The 21654-nt window shown below is 41.5% G+C and overlaps 2 protein-coding genes across 10 annotated transcripts in view; one reads left to right on the forward strand and one right to left on the reverse strand.

The window, feature by feature from the left end:
• SYCP2L (synaptonemal complex protein 2 like) overlaps window positions 1–11529 on the reverse strand; it is a 28591-nt gene extending 17062 nt beyond the window's left edge. For 7 of the 8 annotated variants that reach the window (XM_065667360.1, XM_065667366.1, XM_065667365.1 and 4 more), the window contains exons 1-16: window positions 11148–11529; window positions 10721–10786; window positions 10128–10265; window positions 9921–10040; window positions 8559–8663; window positions 7248–7272; window positions 6078–6163; window positions 5856–5944; window positions 5716–5750; window positions 4825–4967; window positions 4285–4337; window positions 3869–3914; window positions 2981–3073; window positions 2830–2890; window positions 2267–2415; window positions 1380–1440 (exon numbers count right to left, since the gene is read on the reverse strand). In XM_065667360.1, coding sequence (XP_065523432.1) covers window positions 1380–1440; window positions 2267–2415; window positions 2830–2890; window positions 2981–3073; window positions 3869–3914; window positions 4285–4337; window positions 4825–4967; window positions 5716–5750; window positions 5856–5944; window positions 6078–6163; window positions 7248–7272; window positions 8559–8663; window positions 9921–10040; window positions 10128–10265; window positions 10721–10786; window positions 11148–11156 — 1279 coding nt within the window. In that variant the 5' untranslated portion in view covers window positions 11157–11529. The remainder of the gene's footprint in view (window positions 1–1379; window positions 1441–2266; window positions 2416–2829; window positions 2891–2980; window positions 3074–3868; window positions 3915–4284; window positions 4338–4824; window positions 4968–5715; window positions 5751–5855; window positions 5945–6077; window positions 6164–7247; window positions 7273–8558; window positions 8664–9920; window positions 10041–10127; window positions 10266–10720; window positions 10787–11147) is intronic. The other variant, XM_065667362.1, reaches the window with a different exon arrangement.
• A 603-nt stretch (window positions 11530–12132) lies between these two features.
• On the forward strand, window positions 12133–20371 carry GCM2 (glial cells missing transcription factor 2). 2 transcript variants are annotated; one of them, XM_065667369.1, is made up of 5 exons: window positions 12133–12432; window positions 13790–14015; window positions 14435–14547; window positions 15978–16103; window positions 16297–20371. In XM_065667369.1, the coding sequence occupies exons 1-5, from the start codon at window positions 12391–12393 to the stop codon at window positions 17176–17178; spliced, it is 1389 nt and encodes a 462-aa protein (XP_065523441.1). In that variant the 5' UTR covers window positions 12133–12390; the 3' UTR covers window positions 17179–20371. The 2 variants fall into 2 exon arrangements, with proteins under 2 accessions (XP_065523441.1, XP_065523440.1); XM_065667368.1 differs by having other exon boundaries at window positions 12134–12432; window positions 13763–14015.
• The last annotated feature ends 1283 nt before the right edge of the window (window positions 20372–21654 follow it).

Here is a 21654-nt window from a genome sequence, read left to right on the forward strand (position 1 = left end):
ATAGCCTTAGAACGTGGAAATTCCTACTATGCAAGTTACACTAAGAAATAATCTATACAAGAATTAATCACTTTAAAAACTTAAATACAGCCAATTTTGCAGAAAGGACATATCCCAGCCTCCAAAGAGAAAAGAGCACTACACAGAAAAAAGCCACCTCCCAAACAATTTGATGGTGAAATGGAGCCGAGGAAACATTCCCTGTTTAAGGCTAATTTTGATCATGCATCCCTCTTTCTTTTGTGCTGAAAGCAGCTTTTCCTTGAACAGCCTTGGTGGAGATTTAGAGAAGAGCTTCAGAGCAGGATAAAGGGAAACAAATCATCTACTTTTTCTTCCTCTTGGACAAGTGCCAGGCTTGGACCTTCCTTTGGGTCAGGAACCCAAGTGTCACATCTGTACTTCAGTCAAATGATCCTGGAAGAAGGTATCTTGCAGAAGATGTTCACTAGCATCACAGGACATTTGATCGTGGAAAAAAAAAAAAAAAAAGTGTTCCCAATTCAAAGAAATATACTGGCTGAAAGCTGGTGAGAACTAAAAAATAGTGGCTATTCCAGGTTCAGCTAAGAGCCTTTTCTGCCCGAAGACAAGCATCTACATTTGTAGATGGGGCACAAAACCTGCCACATAAAGTACTTAGAGCAGCACTCGCAATGCCCCTGCATACTCCAGCAGGTCACTTCCTGTAGACAGGAGCTGTGCTGCTGCTCAACTCTCTCCACAAACAGGGACTGCAGCTGAGTGTTTCTTCTCCCCCAGCTGCACCTCCACAACAGCACCCAGCATCTCCAAAGCATCATCCACTCTGTGTGGGTAAATGAATTGGAGCACACCATTGCCTATCACGTCACCTTGTTGAGAAGAATCAGAAGCCCTGCAGGAAGCTTGGCTTTCCCACCATACACACCCCACTGCACAGAGGGGATGTTAAGTGCCAAGGTGCCAGACTGGTCTATCAGAAGACCTGTGCTTCCATGGGCACAAAAGTGGCACCATCTGCTGCTGCAGGGAATCCCCCACAGGCACCCACGCAGCACAGCCAAACAAGGAACCATGCATGGGGCAAGCAAGAAGAAAGGATAGGTGGGTGCATCCCACTGCAGTTCCAGCAATCCCAGCCGCACATGGCCATGGTGCCCCATCCTCACTCCCTGGGCTCCACCACTAACACCGGTTGCCAAGCTCAGGAGATATCAGTGGTATAAGACTGAGCCTGGGGGTTGTTTATTTTTGCGGGTTTTTTTTTTTTTTTTTTTTTTACTGTGGTTAACTGCAATGTATAAACTGCAAGTGAAGATACCCATTTTGAAACTGGATAATTTAAGTTTCATGAAATAAAATTTTTTTTTTTTTTTTTTTTTTTTTTTTTAAATCACCTGCTTCATTCTTCCTGGCTTGCTTCCCACCATGGACAGGCTCTTCTTCAGTCACATTTATCTGTTGGAGTGAATTAATGTCATGAGAAAGTGACCTTAAAAAAAGTAGAGTCTTTATCTAGTAAAGCCAGCTAATTAATAACAAAACTACCAGTTGTTAATTGCCAGCAAGAAATCATTGGATGCTAAGTTGACCATTTGGAAAGGTTTCAACTCCTGCAAGGATAAATAGCAGCCACTATATTATGGCTATGTACTGTCACTTAAGGTTTCCTGCAAACCCCATGCTCTGTGGATGAAAGTATAAAAAGTTTACTATATTAACATTTACAAAAAAAAGGCACACATCAATGTTTTTACATTCGCTTATAAAAAATAAAATGGAGGTTTTAAAAAGTATTCTACTTTTAATCTAGATGTACTATCTAAAAAGTCAATCTAAGATTTGCGACTTGCAGCACCCCTTTTCTCCAAGTTCTTGTGTCACGATTTGCTCATCCTGTGTAATGCAATACTTCAAGCTAACATAAAAACATGTTTATAATTCAAGTTATGCACTTAAATGCCATGTACTCAGCAAAAGTAATCACAATACACTGAATTGATTAACAAACCAGTTTGACCTTCCAGCTTCTAAACCATGAATTTGAGTTCTTGAAACTTTCCTAAAGTCTATGATCTCTTTCAGGCCAAAACTAAGAACATTTATGTGGAGAGGCGCAAATCCACAAATGGAATGTAAACAAACAGGCATAGAAGAGGAAAAAAAATTTTAAAAAGAATAAAATACATAAATTAAAATGCCCACAAACTTCACTGAGTGTTTTTGCCCTGTGCCTATCAAGTAAAATACAGTTTAGAAAAGAAGAGTCATACTAAAAGCTTACCATCATCTTTTCATCTCCCAAGACTTTTCTAAGAATACTAACAATTTCAAACTCAGCACTGAAAGATATTTTGATTTTTGTTACATTTTTTTGGTTAAAAGTAGCCGGAGTCTTCATATCAATTTTAACAATCTTTTCTCCATCCTCCTCTGTTCAAAAAACAAACAAACAGTTAAATTCTGGTTTAGAGCAGGCTACTTGGTCTATCACCCCAAAAAAGGGTGACTTTTTTAAAGTCTCTTTTACATCTTGCCCATGTGTTCCTAATTAGTCTGATCACCCATTTCTTTCTCACTGGTTCTAATTGAATATGCTATTCCTTAGGACATTTAAAAACTGACCCTTCAACATGTCCTGCTTGGGTCAGGAGAGTAGGCTATTGTGCCAAACAGGCCCACAGACAGTCCAACAAACAGAGCTGGTGCTCTGCTTGACCAAAGGGCATGACAGGGAGGGAGAAGACGACACAGGAATCATCTTTGGTGATGGCGTGATTTTAGGTTGGCTCCTTGCACCTTGTAGACCCACAGCAAGATAGAGGATAATGCTAGAGAGAATCTTACCCTTAAAGCTGTAACTTCCGACTGCTTCTTTCAACAGCCTCACAGAGTCCCAAAGAGCATCCTTTGAAAACCAAAGCCACCACATCAGAAGGGCTGAGCAAGCGCCTGCTGCATTAAGCTAATTCCAAGACTACCTGGGTTTTCACTTTACCTCGCTACCCTGCACATAGAAAGTCACACTCTCAGTGCCAGTGTTGAAGTCAATCCAGAATTTCTCCAACTTCTCGTCTGCTGGCTTCTTCACCTGGGGAAGCACAACAGGAGCACTGCTGTTCCTAGGAAAATCCCAAACTGCTGTATCATTCTTGGTTTAACAAGAGAAAATTGGAAAGCATTGCTCTACATGTGTATGTACACATATGCATACCTCACAGGAGTAAGGCTTGGGATTAACCTGTGAGTTGCCAGCCTACTGCTCACCCAACTGTACCCACAAAGTCAGATGTGGCTCTACCTCAGCCAAGGGAAAGGCAATATACAGATGGTTGCATGTTTGGAGCAGGAAAAGGGTTTACAATTTTTTCTGTGTTTCTGAGCACTTGAAATAAGCAGAAGCAGTAGAATCAGGTTCCACTGATTTGACTTTGATTCACTACAACTGCCAGGAATGGTGCCAGAAGTACACATACTTAAAAACCAGTAAAGCAATCTGTAGGATCTATAACTGTGACCTCTCCTACAGGGGCATCAGGCTTATCTTGTTTTCTGGCAGTCTGGGATCAGCTCTGCCAGAGGAATCAGTGTTTTCCTGTCCTACTGTTTCTCTTTAGAGATCTCTCTTCTGTCATCACCATGAAGAGAAGCACTGTCTGTATCATCTGGCTGTTACAAAAGCAAAGTCAGCAACAACAGGCTGGGAGCTATCAACAAATAAGCAAACTTTCCAACTAGAACAGAAGGTTACACTCTACACTCTAGAAAACTAAGCTTTAACGAAAAAGAAGAAGGAAAAGAAAAGCACCTGCCTTATAGCACAAAGAGTAATATTTAGAAAGCAGTAACACCATAGGGAAGGTGTCACAGTGTTAGGGACTATTACCTCATTCATGTCAACAAAAGCGGATATGCAAGGAAATGAATAGACTCTGGAAGAAAAGCAGACTTCACATGATACATTCAGCATCAGGATATGACTTTATGAAAAATAAAAAAAAATCATTAAGTTCATTTACTAATCTTCTTGTTAAAAAAAAAAAAAAACAACCAAAAAAACTCCCTAGAAGTAAATTAAGCTTGGAGACTACAGTACTTTAGTAGTGAAGTATTATCTTTCATTGATTTTACTTCCAAAAGAACTACCATTAAAACAAATGAAATCTTAAGAACTTAATTATCCACATATTAGATCTTTATGTGTGTGTATATATATATATATATGTATGCATGAAACACAACTCAGATTGCAATTCTAGTAGAAGCAACAGCACCAGCTTATTCTCTTGTTTTGCAGCTTACCTTCTTCCATCCTCAAGCCTTTCATTTAGCTGGTTAAGAAATTTTCTGCAGTCCTTCAAGACAAATGACATCTTATTAAAAATCAGGCTATATTTCCATTGCAAGAGTTATTCTATTGGGCTGTGTAACCTCTACACCAGTTATAAGCTTTTAGGTAGTGAGTGTGATGCCAAAGGCTACTGGGGAAGAAACAGTCAAGCTGCTACAAATGGTTGGACCCAACTTATGACCAGCAAACCTCCAAAGATACATCACAAAAAATTAATTGATGTACACTTAAGAAGTAAAAAAAGCTTTGAAATAAGAGCTATTTTAACAATATGCCATTTTATATTTGCCAGATCAAAAAAACCCAACAAACCTCCTCCCTCCAAAAAACAACAACAAAAAACAACCTCCCACAAATGGCTAAATAACTTTGTGTATTTATAAAATCAGTTTTGTAGGAACTTCTTACAAGGACATTCTGACTGAACTCAACCAAAACTAGCCCCTATACAGACTTGTCAAGTATGCTGTTTTCAAAATAAAGACCCTCACCGTCTCAAATTCTCCATCCTTGATCTCTTTGAAAGCTTCAGCAAGATAGTTATCTTCAAACCAGTGGTGAACAAGGTCATCCCTCCATTTTTTGGTCATTAACCGACAAAGTGCTTCTGAAAGGGCAACCTGAAGGTCATAATCTATGTGGTAAACATAAGCACAGGATAAATATCATCCCCCAACACAACAGAGGGTTATAGCATTGCAGTTGTTGCACTTATATACTACACAGTCATATTCAGCAGCTAGCTCCGCTTGTGTTTCACCTAGGAAAACAGTGGAGGATAAGAGCAAAGCACTAACCCCAGGAACCCTCAGCTCCATGTGGCTCAGTGAGGTAAAGGTGCAAAGCATTTGATCACAACACATTTGTGTGTCAAGAGATGGTTTGGGGGATCAGGGAGGGGACAAGAGCGTCATTGCTTTTGCACTGGGATTAAGTTACATTTCACATACCATGGTAGTGCCCTAGAAAGTGTTATTGCTAGGAGAAAAAAATTATTTTGCACAGGAGGCTGTAAACCTTATTAACTAAAGTTTGTCCACAACATGGCAAAGTAGGCCAAGTTTTCTTTTTAAAGACTAAGACAGCCAGCATACTTTGTAAATAAGTATGTAAAGCTGATCTAATTACCTTCCTACATTCTTCAGTTTAGCTTTTCTCATTAGTTAATACAAATTACTAATACTAATCAGACAGAACAAATGCATTGTTGCATCTAATAATTTTGATGAATACTTTAAGGTACCACCAAATTTTTCTCCCCAAGTATCAGCTCTTCCCAAGGAAATAATTAAAATAGTAATTAGTTGATAATAAATAAGCAGAAGTAGTAAAGCTGCAGAGGCCTCCCAGCTTCCTAAGAATAACCACGAAATACTTCTTACCACCAACCTCCAGCATAGTTTTTGCAAGGTCTTTCCTGAAACAACATAACGCAGCATGTTAAAGTGGAAATAACTTTAACTCTTCTTGCAGGAAAGAGGAAGGAAGGTTAGCTACAGGAGCTGGAGGGAAAACCACTTACGTGAGCGAGCACATCTCCTCAGACAGAGGGAATTTCTTCCTCTCCTCTCGTGAGAGACTGCCAAGTATAGAGTTGAGGGTCTTCAAGGCCTTTCCCCCACAGAAGGAGGAGCAGAAAAAGAAGGGAAATGGCTCAGGAACATATTTTTCACCTCTTGTATGTCATTACACCCACTTGTGTATGCATGTACCTGTAATTCCCTTCTCCTAGTAGCAATCTTACCTCCTGCCTCAGACTCCAGTAAATATTTTCTTCCGTCACTAGATGCCCTAGTTCAGGTAAAAATAAATTCACGACCTGTATTTGCCCTAGAAAAATCATTGTAAAGGTTACAGCCAGCAGTGAGCTGGTTTCCTTGTAAAAACACAAACAAAAAAAAAAAAAATAGTTGAGGCAACTACAGTTTATTGTATTGGAAGAGTAAAAATACCACAGATGTGGATTCATTTTAAAACCAAGCCTCCAAATATCTAACTCCAGACAGAAAAGGGAACTGGTAATTTCTTTGTAAAAAAGAGCTTCAGATACTTCTATGCTGACCTGGGTAACTACTTAAATAGGTATAGAAAGAAAAGGCTACTTACTAACCTCAAGATATAAATCTGTAATTTACAGCTTTTGTCAAAGTCAGCAGAGCAAACCACTAGAGATTATCTAGAAGATGCTCATGTACTCATGCTTATTCTGCTCCCACTACAATAAGCCATGAGGATGAATAAACTCCAGTTACCCAGCCCACAGTGTAATGCTTCATTTCTATATGACTTGTGAGTCCAGATATCTGGGCACAGATACTTGCTTTTTCTGAACGCACCTGCTCCCTTCACTAATGGAAAGCCAGCTGCAGCCACAGACAAAATCTTGTTGTAATGAATGAGACACAGACAGACATCCTTCTACCTTTTTAGGGTGGCTGAAGTAATTACCATATTATTCTGGGGAGGTGGCTACATTCAGCAAGGAAATAACATCTGAAGCTAGTAGGAACAGATGTGCAAGAGCAGACTGATGAGCCCAAAGTCCTGTATGAAGCACCACTTGCTCTAAGTGAAATACTTGATACGAGCCACTTAAGCAAGATAACATGACTATTTATTTGTTTTGGCATATTCAAATCAAGTAAATTATAATCAAGTAAAAGAAACAGTAAGAGGTTTTGTGCTCTGATGTAAACGGTAATGAAAATTAACTGGAGAGAAATCAGCAGGAGGGTTTAAAGAAAACATTGCAGAGAGGAGGAAGAAGAGGTAGGGAGTGGAGGGGAGAAGAGAAAGTGAATGCAGTTCAAGCAGAATTAGGAAATGTGCTCCTGAAACTGAAATTTGGGATATTGAGGAATTGAAGAAGGCAAGGGGAGGGAAAAAAAAAATATATATATATATATATACTGACCTTTCTTACTGCATTTGAAAATCACCTGATGGAAAAACAGTAAAGGAAGCCTTCATTAACACACCACAGCCCAAGCACAGCAGTACTCAAAGCGCTAAGGCATTTATGTCCCCATCATCACAAATTTCAGGTGCTAAATTACGTAAAACACCAGTGTACTCACATCAGGAAAAGCAGTGCCACCTGATACAGGTATGTCACATACGGTAACCCCGATCATACAGGTCGGAATTATGCAGGGAGGGTAAAGGGAGAGAAGCACCCTCTTCCCCCAGAGATTTCAGCAGTGCTAGAGTGCAGTGCCCCCAGCTTCCCTGGGAAACCCACATCATGGCATCACTTTGTTACTTTTATTATACATATGGGCCTATGTAGAAACACATTTTGTGCTTACACACTACAGTACCAGATATCATAGCATATTTGAAGAGTGACAGGGTCCCCTGAGGGAAAGTAAAAAAAAAAAAAAAAAAAAAAAAAAGAAAGAAAGAAAGAAACCCGCAACACAAATAAAACAATACATCATCTTGCACAGTAAAAGAAAATGGAAGAAACGGACCAGGAAGACAAAGAAATCAAGTTTTGGCAAATAAATAACTTATAAAGTATTTAATATAATTTTAAAGTATTTAGTAAAGAAAATCTGATTTTGCTCAAGTATCTTTTATCAAGTCTCTTAAAAAGAGTCTTGAGTATTTGCATGAATTCTGATGCACAAACTGATACAGTTCTGGTAAAGTACAGACAAAAAGATCGAGAGAACAGCTAGGGAAAGAAGCTAAAAGGTTTCTTCCTCATCACCAGGCCTCCAATACATTTAAAACTGTGAATGTTTGAAATAGCCAGTTAAACGAAAACAAGCAAATGTAAGCAGGTCAGATTATTCTTTAAAAGTAAATCAGGTGCTTCAAACACAGCAGGAACAAATCACCAGGTCCACCTTGGCAAATACATTCGTACTTCAGGTGCAGCTCAGTGTCAGTAACTTGTGTTTTTATAAACAGAGCTTCAGCACAGAACCTTTTCTTTAAAAAATGCATTCAGAAATTCTTGCACTTTTCCCTACAAAAACAAACACTTGGCTCTGTGTTAGAAAACGAGCAAATGCTGCAACCCTGTGCAACCCCACAGCAACTCTCACAGGTGTGTCAAACTCCAGCCTAATGCTAGCCCAGAGTATGCTCTACCTGATTGTCAGCCCTTGTGTCCAAGGACACAAGATCTGCTTAACTACTCATTTCTTAACTGTGAAGAGTTGGCTTTCTTATTCAATAAAGGCAACCCTTCTGCCCTCTTAATACACATACATACCAATGCAGAATCAAAGAAGTCTTCAAGAAGTTGCATCAATGATTTATTCTCATTTGGGTCAATGAGGTTCACAAACTCTCTTGCTCTTTCAAACCAGGATACCAAGTAAAAGTTAAAAGAATCAGTTAAAACCCGAGTTATTAATCCTTATAATGCAGATATCTGCGGGAAACCTTAAACACAGAGACAAGTTTTTGTAGTCCTTGAACTTCAATCATGTTCTCTGTCAAAAGCTACACAGCATTAAGGAGCTCAAATTTTGCTAGGAGGACATTAAAAGTGACACCCTTGCAGCCACTTCATGGGACTTATTCCTCCTCTTCCCTCCTCAGCCCTCTTTTTGTCCTCCTTTCTCATGCCAAGGCACCCACTCTTGGTGCTCAGGAACTCCTGGACACAAAACATGCTGCTAGTGACATCATTACTTCTATGGAGATTTTTAGCAGACAATAAGTCATAGTAAAATAATGTTTTAAAGATTTGTCAAGCTTTTTCAAAGTCATTATTTTTATACTTTAGCATTTAAAAGTACATTGCACAGCATCACACACCTACGGCTAGCTAGAAATCTATGCTTTACTGGAGGCACACATGGTAGATTGGTGGGTGACATTTTGCTATTAATCTCTCCATACAGGAATTTTGAGCAACTGTATCCCTGAAAAGCACAGCTACAAGGCGGGACAATACCATTTTGGACTGAGGACTTTTTGATACAACTCTGGTAACACAGAGCAACTGTTAACTGCTCCCTCCCAGCTATGCTAGATCCAGGTATTGCTCATCTTCCACACAAGTACATTTCTGCGACTACAAGTATTACCAACTGAAATAAATATTGTGCCAGAAGACAAAGTGTAGTTGCAGACTAGATGCACCTGGTTTACTATGGATCTAAAAAGGGACTTTCATAAGGAATACATCAGTTTATAAGAGTATAAAACTCTGCTCTGCAGTTCCATTACTAGAACTGTATTTTACTGGAGCACTTAAAATACATTTAGGAATTCTATACTATTTCTCATATAGGACTAACCCAAACTCACTCTCTCCTTCCACCATCAGCTTGAAAAAAAAAAAAACGAAACAAAACAAACAAAAAACCAAACCCCCCTCCCCCCCCACACATAAATCCATATAATCAGGTAATAAGCAAAGCCACGACATTAGCTGCCTGTACTGAAAGCAATGCAACAAAAGTATTTTTTTCCCACTAAACTCATACAATAAGTTAACAAAAAGAAAAAAAGATATTCTTTTGTGTGACAAGCCATCTTCTAGTCTGCACTTCCTTGGAGTTCTTTTCCTGATAAAAGCAACCATAAATCACATTAGTAATCTCAGATACAATATTATACTCATCTTTTCTACCAATCCTTGCTCAATAAACAAATTCTTCCTGTCTTGAAAGTCACTTTTAAAGGAGAGCTGAATACATTTCAGCATCAGCGAAACATTCTGGAATCCATTCTTGTCCAGCTCCTACAGAAACACAAAGCACTGTGCTTCATTAGTCTGATACCCACAGAGCTGCGTGTTAGAGTGGTTGCGATTATTTATGGTACTTGCCTTTCTCAGTATTTTGTCCAGCTGGTTGAGGAGAGATTTCCTGTATTTCTGGGGAGGTTCTATTTCTCTCTCCTGAAGCAGTTCGCTTATTTCCTGAAATCCTTTCCCCTTAAAAGCATCAACGAGAAGTGATTTGAGCTGCACAGGGGAGGGGAAGCAAGCAGCTAGTGAGTAAAACAACCAGGCATTTCAATTGTAACAACACTCGCAGTGCTATTTAAAGTTACAATATTTTTGTTTCTCTGTGTTTACTTTGTTTCACTGATTCCATTTTACGTTTACATCTGAAGGTGAACCACCAGTCCCCCTCCAGAAGAGACAGGACACTTGAAACTGAATAATTTTAAAGAATACTAAATAAGGAAATCAGCAACACTTTAGTACACTCAGTTCGCAAGTCACATCATGTTCCACAACTATAACGGTCATTTCTTCCTTCTTACTAAGGGAAGACTAAGGGGTCTGCAGCACTTCCCACTTTACATTAAGTTACAGAAATTTTACATCATACCATACCAATCTAAAAACACACCTTAAAGTATACGTAGGCTATTTGTAATATAAAACCAAGGATACATTTAAAAGGTATTTACATAGTCTTCTTCTTTAGCTACCACGTTGCCGTTCACCTCTCTGTTAAGGTCTTCACCTTCTTGTTCCTTTAAAAAGGGAGGAGAAAAAAAAGAAAATACAGGAGAACAAAACCAAAATCCTCTCTTGCCTCTCTGCTCACCTTCTCTCTCCCAGAAGGCTATTTTCCCCTCCTTAATCCCTAGGGAAAGTTTCAGTCACCCCATGCTTCTGAACCAAAGGTTTATGGACACCTACAACCACGAAAAGCCACTTCGGATGCCCGCAGACACCCCCGGGGGGAGGGGGGGGGGGCATCACTGTAGGGGTAGCCCCCAGAAAGGGACATCACCCTGTGAGAGTGTCCCAGGAAAAGAAGGGTCGCTCTGAGCCGAGGGGCCCCGTTCCACATCCCGCTGCCGGTTCTCCTCCCCAGGGAGCAGTGCTTACCTCAGCCATGGTGCGGGAGAAGGAAGAGGGTAAGGAGCAAGTGCAGGTGCTCCTTCACCCCCTCCCCACGACTCTCGCACGACCGTGTCCAACAGCTACCGGGCACACCCGCGTTTGAGGCGGAGGAAGAAGCGCTCGCCAGCGTCTCTTACAGCTTCAAGAGCTCTCCCTTCCTCAGTCAACCTAACTAACAAAGTGTATTCCCCAAGGGAAAAAAGCCGGGTTTCGCCCTGGCACTAAAGGAGCCGCACCTGTGTGGCAGGGGCGGCTCGAACGGGTCCCTATGCACCTGGGTGGTAGGGTATGACCCTGCTCCGAGCAGACGGGTAGGAAAGGGGAGCCCAGCCCCACAGTGAGGGCTGCCTCCTGTCCTTGAGAGGGGGATCTACAGACGGTGCCCTCTGCTACGGGCTGGATTTTGTTTTGCAGAATTAAGGGTGAAATTCAGTAAGTTTTCAGAGGGGATGGAAGCGAATGAGAAAGCCTTTGAGAACAGGTGGGATCATTTAAGTGATTACGGCAGCACGAAGCCTTCACCGATTTTGTCTCTATAATATGCGTGCTTTAAGTTGTTTCTGTTTCTCATAACTAAAAGCAAACTCAAAAAGAAAAATAAAAAGCCCTACTGGGAGGCTTTTCCAAAAAAGAAGGCAACAATAACAAAAAAAAGTCTGTAACTTTGTAATAAGTGAAAAGGTGCTGATCAGTAAGGCGGCACTGACTCCAGCTTCGTGCTTTAAACCTTATGTCACCAAGCACAGCGGGAAAGGAGAACATCCCTATTAGTGCTTAATTCGTTTACACCTAAACTTAGAGAGCAGGTGCACCCGCGCATTTAAGGAACAGGGGGTTACTAATACGCTGCCTTTCCCTTTCTTCGTGGGTCTTCTCAAGCTGCGGGCAGTTCTGAGCGCCGCTCGAAATCAAATACTTGGTGGGTCTCTACCAGGTGGAGAAGGACACCTCCCCGAGCCGGCCACCAGCTGAGCCCTGCTGCTGCCGGGTTAGACTTCCAGCCCCAGTGCTGGGGGCTGGATTGGGAAAACCCCCTTAGTTACTACTCCATGGCAGGTGGGGGGATCAGAGGGGGAGGGCAGGCCTTGCCCACCTCACCCCCCCCCGCCACGAGTGGTGTATGTGCTGCAGCCCCGCCTGCGGGGCCGGCCGGGATCCCCCCTCGCTACCTCCTGCCGCCCCGACAGTATAAAAAAGGAGGAGCCGCTATCTGCCGCTACCTGTCGGCATGAAGCTCACCTGGGACATCAACGATCCCCAGCTCCCGCAGGTACCGGGTGCGAGGGGGGAAGTAGAGATATTTTCTGTTAGCTACAACATGGGCTGGGCAGCTAGGGTGGCCAAGGGGGAAACGTCTTCGCGAGGTAAAGCTTGATATTGTGGCAGCTTTAACTCTTCAGCACCTTTTCAAATGTAATTACCTGCGTCTGCATGGGCTGCAGTAGTCCTTACAAAGCAGCCGGTAAAAAAACATGGATCTGATACGTAGCTTTGGCCAGCTGTGTATGACCTCCTAAAATAATCTCAAGACCTACAGTTTGACTGGTTTCCTTCTCCCTTTTTCCCCATTTAAAGAAGTATTGAAAGGAAGCTTGGATTGCCTATTTCCTGCTACTGTAATTCAAGTCATCTAAATATTTAATTGTTTTGTTGATGGGAGATTTTATTGTCAATTACCACTTTGCTTTTTTTTTTTTTTTTTTTTTGCTAGTTGTGAGCTTCAAGTGCTTTTTTTAATTCACAGCTTTTTTCATCTTGGAGTTTACTTCAGTTTACAAAACCTGTACAATTAGAGAACAATTCAATACTGTGAATTCTGATAACTTACCTGCATTCACTGGGACCTCTCACATACATTTAACATTCGTATGTTAAATGAGTGTTGCAGAAACTGTTTACTTGCTTTTTGCTTTAAACTTGGAGTTTAAAATCTTGGTTGGTCTTTCATTGTTCTGGTAGTTTTATTTTGGTAAGGAATTCCAGAAAGACAGTGAAATCCCAAACTGAAAAGTTCTTTCTCTGAACAGCTATGCAGGTATATGAAGTATATCTGTAATGGCAAATTTTATTTCTATATTTTTGGCCGAAGCCTTATTCAGCTCCTTTTTGATGCACTTTAATAAACCATTCCTTAGTTAAAACTTCTAGGTTTTAGCCTGCAGATGCCCAGTCATATGATGGAGAGAGTTCTAATTAAAAGCACGTGTGAGCAGGGTGCGTTGGATCATGCCTGGACAGATTCATAGCAGACCAGTAAAACTTTTTTAATAAGGCTGATCTCTTACAGCTGGGTAACCTCACTGCAAAGAGGCACTTATGACAACAAGCTGTTATTATGGGTCATGATGCAAAAGAGGAAAGGATGCTGACTTTATTTTGAAACCTGGAAGCTCACATCGGCTTTCCTCTTATTTAGGGCTTTTCTCTCAGTAACTAATTCTCTCAATTCATCTGCCATTTGGGTGATCTCAGAAAAAGCTATTTTTCCTCATTATGCACTTTGTAACAGTCCAAAACCATCAGGTTGCACTACTCTGCTAATGTTCTCCTGTTATCCTCCTTGCTGCCTTGTCCTCCCACCTCTGTTTGTCCTGCTGCAGGAGCTCAAGCATTTTGATACCTTCCAGGAGTGGCCTGATGGCTATGTGCGGCTCATCTACTCCAGCGAGGAGAAGAATGCACAGAGACACCTCAGTGGCTGGGCCATGCGCAACACCAACAACCATAACTGCCAGATCCTCAAGAAGTCCTGCCTGGGAGTAGTGGTGTGCTCCCGGAGCTGTGCCCTGCCTGGTGGAGCCAGGCTGCAGCTTCGCCCAGCCATATGTGACAAGGCTCGGCAGAAGCAGCAAAGTGAGTGGAGCAAAGGAGAGTTGGGATGCCCAAGGGACCCAATTTCCTTCAGCTGGGCTTGAGCTCCAAATCTGAATCACCCTTGTTTGCATGCAGATTAAAACATCATTGCAAAGACTGTGATGAATACATTTATTTTGTGATTAATATATATATTTCAAAATCTCATCAATGTCTGCCTGTAAATACTGAAAGGAAAATGGGTCTAAGATCCGTTATCTCATTAGCATTCATTTCAAACATGCAGCTTTAGTTTCTGCCATTCAATTACATTCGGTAATCTATGTTCCATTTCCTTGAACGTTGTATTTTAATCTGAATTTCAGTGAAGGCAGATCATATTGCTCTTGAGCTCTGTTTACTGCAGAACATCCTTGCCTTAAAACAGTGTCTTCAGTAGCTTATTTGTCTGTTTGCAGAGAAAGCCTGCCCAAATTGTAACTCGGCCCTTGAGCTCATCCCTTGCCGAGGACACAGTGGCTATCCAGTCACTAACTTCTGGAGGCTTGATGGCAAAGCAATCTTTTTCCAGGTAAAAAGCATACATACATGTGTGCACACACATATATGTTATAACTATATATAAATTATATCTGTATAAAAACAATATTGAGAGAGACTTACTTTCTTTTCTTCCCACCCACCCCCCCCCCCCTTATTCTTTTTTCTTTGCATAACATTGAGCATGGTGAACATGTTGGAGTTCTGGTCCATGACTGAACTCCTTGTAGCTCAAACATGGCAAGAACAAATAAAAGAATAACACACGGGTGTCTTTTTAAAAGCACTGCTTCTGAGTTAACTATATTAGCTACAACACCACCATGTCTCATTTGTGTACTGTAAAAAGTAGACTTTTAGCAAAAATGTTGTCCTGCACCCTGGTTTAGCTGACAAATGAATGTCACCAAGCACCTAATATTTAATTCTTATTAAAATAAATGGAAAGAAAAACATTGCTTAAATTGTACAAGATGAAATGTGAAATTCCTACTTCATGTGAAAATAATATTTTAATTTTAAGAGGGTTTAAAAATTTGGCAGAAAAGAAGGAAGTTTAAAAAGCTAAAATTTGAAATGCTGGTTTCTTCTTGTGTGTTTTTTTTTTTTTTTTTGTCCTGCTGTTGCTAAAAAAGAAGTTCTGTTCTATGAGATTACATTCTCTGCTGGATGATTTTTTTCTTTTGCTTGACCCACACAGCAGTGAATTCTGTTCTCCAGTCGGTATATGGGAGCAAACTAGCCATGTTCTCATTCTCGTGTGTGGTGGTGTTGTTCAGATATTCTGTTACAGACATGCAAAACCCGAAGATTTTTGTCATCAAAATAGTTGACAAATCTTTGCTTAGAAGTTAATTCTTTGAGAAAAGACAGCATTTTAAAAGCAATATAAACCTCCTACTTAGTCTTAGGGACTATTTGTATGCCCATTCAAGGGAACGTAATGGGTAAGGGCATGTTAAATATATTGTTTCATCATGTATCAATATAGCTTTGGATACATAGATCTGCATATCCATGGATGTTTCAATAGCAGAGCATCTTTGGATGCCTTTCCAGGATACACTTTCAAGTCCTGTTCAAGATGGGTGGTGTGAAACCTCTTTATTTTTCATTAACACTGTTTTAGTGGTGGCTGTTACTATGAAGTAGAACTGCGATGCTGGACTGCAGAAAACCAACCAAACTAAATTTATATACTTTTTGTTTCCCCCCCCCCCCGGTTTTAATTAGTTACTCCTGAATGCCACAAATGTAGGTAGCACCCTTGCTTCTTCATCAGCTCTGCAGTCCCCATTGACTTTGCAAATTCCTATTTATTTTTTACAGTAAATTCCTTCTTGTTGTTTAGTACCTCCTACACATTCTTCTGTGCTGTGTCCGTCTCATTTTACTTATTGCGCTTTCTTTTCTTTTACCCCCTTCCAGTTCACATCTAATTCTTTGTTAATACTAATCTAGGCTAAAGGAGTCCATGACCACCCCAGGCCAGAGAGTAAATTGGAGGCAGAGGCAAGACGAAGTGCATTTAAGAAGCAAATGTCCTCTTTCCATCATTCCCAGAAAAAGAGACCTCCAAACTCAGAGGTAAATCAAAGTTATAAGTAGATTATAAGCGTCATAAGCATGTACTTGGGATCCTCAGGCAAAACAACATTTTATATCATGCTACATCTGTTCATTTGGGGCTGAAATGAGCAATAGCACGTGCGTTGAGATATATACATGTGTGTGGGCAGTACTGATTCACGAATCTCAAAGATGTACTTGTCCTTGTCAGGCAGGAAGATACCATGACAGCAGTGGTTATGCCAATAACTTGCATAATCTGCCCTTCATGGATGGCCCAGAAAAGGTCGGTATCATCACAGACACCAGTTTTTCAGTTCCAGCCCAGTCTTACCCTTCACTGCAAAACTCTGACCTTTACAAAGCATCTTACGATGCAGCCAGCTTCCAAGAGGACCAGCTGTCACCATACCCGAAGTGCTCCAATCCAAGGATCTACATGCCCAGGCCATGCAGCTATGAGTTTGGAGTTCCTACCTTTATAAGCTCCAGCCCTTACCCAACATTTTACAAAGATCTGACAAGTCCTGCCATTGACACAGATCCCCTCAGTTTGAATGGAACTCACTACAATGCGGTGACCACCCATGATAAAAGCTTCAATAATCCTGGCAGACACTATGGATTGAAATCAGCTTGGGGAAAAACTGGCAGCGGAGACCATAGTGACTATGGACAGATGCAATCCAGCACTAACTATCCTTGCTACGCTGGGGACTACCCTTGCAGGTATGACCCCAGCCCCTCTCCCATAGCCCCACCATTGCAAACAGTTATCACAACCACCACCAAGGTGTCCTACCAGGCCTACAAGCCATCCTCAGTGAAATACAGTGACAACCTCTGTGATATGAAAAACCTTCAGAGCTATACCCATGTGGCAGAAAATGTCTCAGGTGCTATCTATTCAGGGATGAAGATTCAGGAAGACTTTGGGATGATAAAGTCGGCGTTGCTTTACCAGCATGACCCAGTCCCAACGAAGTCCAAACCAGCTGAGAGTGTGGAGACCTATCGGTATGGGCCAGCACTGGGGAACAACTATGCTGAGCATGAAGGCCAGACCTTAAAGTTTGAGAGTGCTGAATATTGACTAAAAGTTGCCTAAATGGCAAATACATGCAAACGGGAACGTAAACTCTTGTGTTGACCATGTGCATGCTAAGCCCAGTGGTTTGGGATTTGAGGAGAGGTGAGGAAGCAGTACATCACAATTGCTTATCCCCCAAAAGTGCTTTTCTGAAGCTGTGCTGAGGGAAGTGCATTTTGCATACAATTTAAAACCAGCCCCACTTAATCCCTAAAGTGGCACGCGAAGCTGATCCCCAAACATGCCTGGGAGAATGCAGTGGGAAGATGCAGCAGCTCAGGAAGTCAATAGCAAGTTGTCTGATGGCAAGTTTAATTCACTTACAGACACAGCTCCTGCCAGATGCCTCAAGATTTGAGAGAAAACGCTCTGTATGAAAGAAAATGCTTACTGGGTAACGGACATAAAGGTGGCTATAGATTATACTCAACTGAAAGAAATGACTGAAAATGAAACAAATTAAGAAAGCAAGACAACTTGCAGAATAATTCACCAGAACAGGCCTTTTACCTGCTGTGATCAATTTGATGAATGGGAAGACCAGCTAGGTTTTTCTGAAATGAGACATGAAAAACCTACATGCTGATTTCATGTTGCTTTTTGATCCCCTGCATCAAGGGTACTTGCCAACCTTTCTAGGCAAAAAGGAAAGCACAAGCTTGCCCCACCACCACTGAGAACCAGCCCTCTGCCACACTGTCTGGAGGCAAGAAGGCTCAGGTGACCCTCCCCACAAGCCCACAGGCATGCACAACATTGCATGGGTGTCAGGTTAATATCTCTGGTCTTGAAAATCATTTGTAGTGAAACTGCTTTCCTGTCTAAAGGGGTCTGGCAAGCTGGTCAGACCAATAGTGCACAGGTATTGCTGCAGAAACTAGCTTTGCCCATGAATACAGATCCATCCTGTCTAAAAATACAGCATCCTAGCTGCTTAGCAGTACAGGTCAGTGTTGAATGCACCTTTCCTGCTTGTCTTTCTGCACTGCACCTCTGTTAGATCTTTCCTTTTCCTTTAAGAGACTTCTAGTTATTCTCTCTGCAATCATAACTCCCCATAACCATCATCCTAGAAATGATGCAACTGAAACTAAGAGGTCAGAAAATACCATTTCCAGATAGCCTGAGCTAAACAAAAAGTATGTAAGGACTTGCATCCCCAAATTCTTAGGTAAATGAATTAATTCTCCATTGAGCCAGGAAGAAGAAACAACACAGAAGTGCTGCTGGTTTAAAATTTGGGTATTTTGAAAGCTGCCTAGTACTGAGAAGTGTAACTTGTACCCAAACTGTGTGTGCTGATCTAGGGAGTTATGTAGAAATGGTGTATTAGTCAGGGTTACAAAATTTCTTCTTAACAAGTTACCAAGTACCTTTACCTTTCTGGACACTCAAATACTTTAAAAAAAATAAAAGTATATTTTTGCCATGTTTTGAGGTGCAGCATGCTACTTTCTATAAATATGCCCTTTCTATAAACATGCCCTTTCAATAAACATGAAATCACAGTTAAGCACCATGTTAACTAACATGAGCTGCTGATTAGTTGGCTTCAACACACAGAGCCTTGTAATTCTATCATCAAACTGGTAAACCTTACTTTCAAAGCATGGAGTACAAATACCTGAGTTGTTAAAGTAAGTATTTCTGGTATGGTGTATTTTTATGAAAAAAGTGCAAGCAGTCTGACGTGAAACTGAGCCCCACAGGAATCTAGCTGGTAATTTTTGAAGTTCAAGCCATGTGAAGGTGTAATTCACAAAAAGACAAAACAAATTCACATGCAGCAAGCTTACTTTGTCTTTTAGGGTATACCTTTTGCTGTATACCTCATTTGGCTTTTGTTAAACTCTCATGGCAGTTCTTTTACCAGGTCTTCTAAATTACTGCCAAGGACAGACTCAAGTGAGCAACCTCAGTTTGATAATTAATCTATATACTAATTTTATTTTATTCTTTTTTTTAAAGAAGGTGGGAGGAATGAAAAGTTACTACCCAGAAAGACTGATTTAGAGTTTAGGAACATATGATTCTATGCTCATTTATAGAACTGAGATTTCTCAGCTGGACTCCAAACCGTGTTGAGGCATTTGGTGTGTAGAGTAAAAATCAAGAAGTACAGCCTTCCAAGTTTAAAAGGAAAAGAAAGAGACGGTAGGGGAATAAGGCTGAACAAAATCATTAAAAAATCTGGAAAGACTCACAGCAGATGCAGAAGTCAAAGAAAATTTTAAAGCAGGAAGTTGCTCCATTTTATATTGATTTTAGAGGAGTTACACAACAACTCAAGCTTTGAGTGTATTAAAACATCTAGACAAGCTGTGGGAGTTTTGTGCTGTTAATATTGCTCATATAAAATAAAACTTGTCACTGTAGCTGTATGCTTAAATCTTTATGCTATGTTTTTAAACACACACAGCCTTTTAAGCAGAACTTTGTGCATCAATTAAGAAAATGCAACCAGTTGTGTTAAGATGCTACTTTCTGGGTGCGGACGTGTTCCTAATAAAAATGACAGCTGCTTAAGCACTGTAAAAAGCTATGGTAGCAATTGCCTCACTGCATCATCTGTAGCACTAGAGCAAATAAAACCACTCTAAAGGTTATTGCAGTCTTTCTTCACTTTGCTCCTTTCATTCATAAGTGTCTGGGACAAGATAGCTGGATGCTACCTTTTTCAGATAAAAGATCAGATAGGTGAAGTGTAGTGCTCTGCATAGTTTTCTCTTCAAAAAAATATATATGGAAAGGCAGTGTGAGGTTGTGTAATAAAAAAACTGAAATTGAAAGCCTCCTTGTTGGTTTATATAGCTGCAGGATTGACTTTAAAAGCATGTTTCTCAAGCAAAACAGTATTCTGAAGAAAGATGTGTTCCCTTTGGTCCCTGCATAAGCAGCTTCTCTTCCATTAATTGTCCCCTTCAAGCACGGTTTCTGGTCCTGCCTCAAGCACATGAGAGGAGCCCCTTGCCAGCCCGCATCCCGTACTGTAGCAGACATCTTCGTCTAACAAATTCCAGTTGTTATAGAGAAGCCTCAGAGGGAGGGGGAAAAAGGTGCTTTCAAACCTTGGCCACCTGTGGCTCCAAGGTTCATAGGGACTACAAGGGACCTACTGAGGTAAAGTGCCATCTGTCCCCATGCTGAGGCTGCCCTTTGTACCCAAAGAACAGCTTCTCAATGGCAAAGCTTAAAAGCATGAGGGTTGAATGGATGCCTCCCAGAGACAAAGGGCTGTGTGAAAATGTTTCTCAACTGTGTACCTATCAAATGCAGTGGTATGTCACGCATCTGATGAGTGCAGCAACTACATGCTGCCATCGTCTTGTGGTTCCCATCTCCTTGTGCTTTTAGGGCACAGCTTGGTACACTATCCTCCTCCACAGCCACCTGTGTCCACCCAGTCCTGACAAAGACCTGTTGAGAGTCTGAGCAGTTCGCTCAGCCCTTGCTCCTCTTCTGAAAGCAGGTTACCTCTGGGCTTCTCAAATACACCAAAGGCTACAAACAACGCATGCAGACACACAGCTGGTTTGGCTTTACTGAGCTTGAAGTAGTCGATCTCCTCATTTTGGGGTACAGATTTTATAATTTTTGAAGGCAGAGGCAAGCTTTCTTCCAAGTTCTACAGGTGGAAATGAGAACTACCCTATAGATGCTGATAATGCAACAGAGCGAAATATGGCAGGATATATCCAATTTGGTGGCCTTCACAACAGGGCTGTGGAACTCATGGACAGGGGTAGAGCAGTTGATGCCATTCACCTGGACTTGTGCAAAGTGTTCGACACTGTCCCACACAACATCCTTGTCTCTAAATTGGAGAGACGTCAATTTGATAGGTGGACCACTCGGTGGATAAAGAACTGGTTGGATGGCTGCATGCAAAGAGTTGTGGTCAATGGTTCAATGTCCAGCTGGAGACCAGTAACGAGTGGTGTCCCTCAGGGATCGGTGTTGGGACTGCTCTTGTTCATCATCTTTGTCGGTGACATGAGCAGCGGGATTGAGTGTGCCCTCAGCAAGTTTGTCGATGACACCAAGCTGTGTGGTCCGGTTGATAGGCTGGAGGGAAGGGATGTCATCCAGAGGGACCTTGACATGTTTGTGAGGTGGGCTGATGCCAGCCTTATGAAGTTTAACCATGACAAGTGCAAGGTCCTACACCTGGGTTGAAGCAAACCCAGGCACAGCTACAGATTGGGCAAAGAAGAGATTCAGAGCAGCCCTGCGGGGAAGGACTTGGGGGTGTTGGTCGATGAGAAAATGAACATGAGCTGGCCCAGTGTGCACTCGCTGCCGAGAAAGCCAACCGTATCCTGGACTGCATCAAAAGGAGCGTGACCAGCAGGTCAAAGGAGGTGATCCTGCCCCTCTACTCTGCTCTTGTGAGACCTCACCTGGAGTATTGTGTGCAGTTCTGGTGTCCTCAACATAAAAAGGACATGGAACTGCTGGAACAAGCCCAGAGGAGGGCCA

The sequence above is a fragment of the Lathamus discolor genome, chromosome 2, assembly GCF_037157495.1.
Source record: "Lathamus discolor isolate bLatDis1 chromosome 2, bLatDis1.hap1, whole genome shotgun sequence".
NCBI lineage: Eukaryota > Metazoa > Chordata > Aves > Psittaciformes > Psittacidae > Lathamus > Lathamus discolor.

Coding starts and splice junctions, on each gene's coding strand:
- GCM2 (XM_065667368.1), top strand. CDS start 12,391: ATGAAGCTCACCTGGGACATCAACGATCCCCAGCTCCCGCAG. Junction 12,433..13,762: donor ACGATCCCCAGCTCCCGCAG/GTACCGGGTGCG, acceptor GTCCTGCTGCAG/GAGCTCAAGCATTTTGATAC. Junction 14,016..14,434: donor GGCTCGGCAGAAGCAGCAAA/GTGAGTGGAGCA, acceptor GTCTGTTTGCAG/AGAAAGCCTGCCCAAATTGT.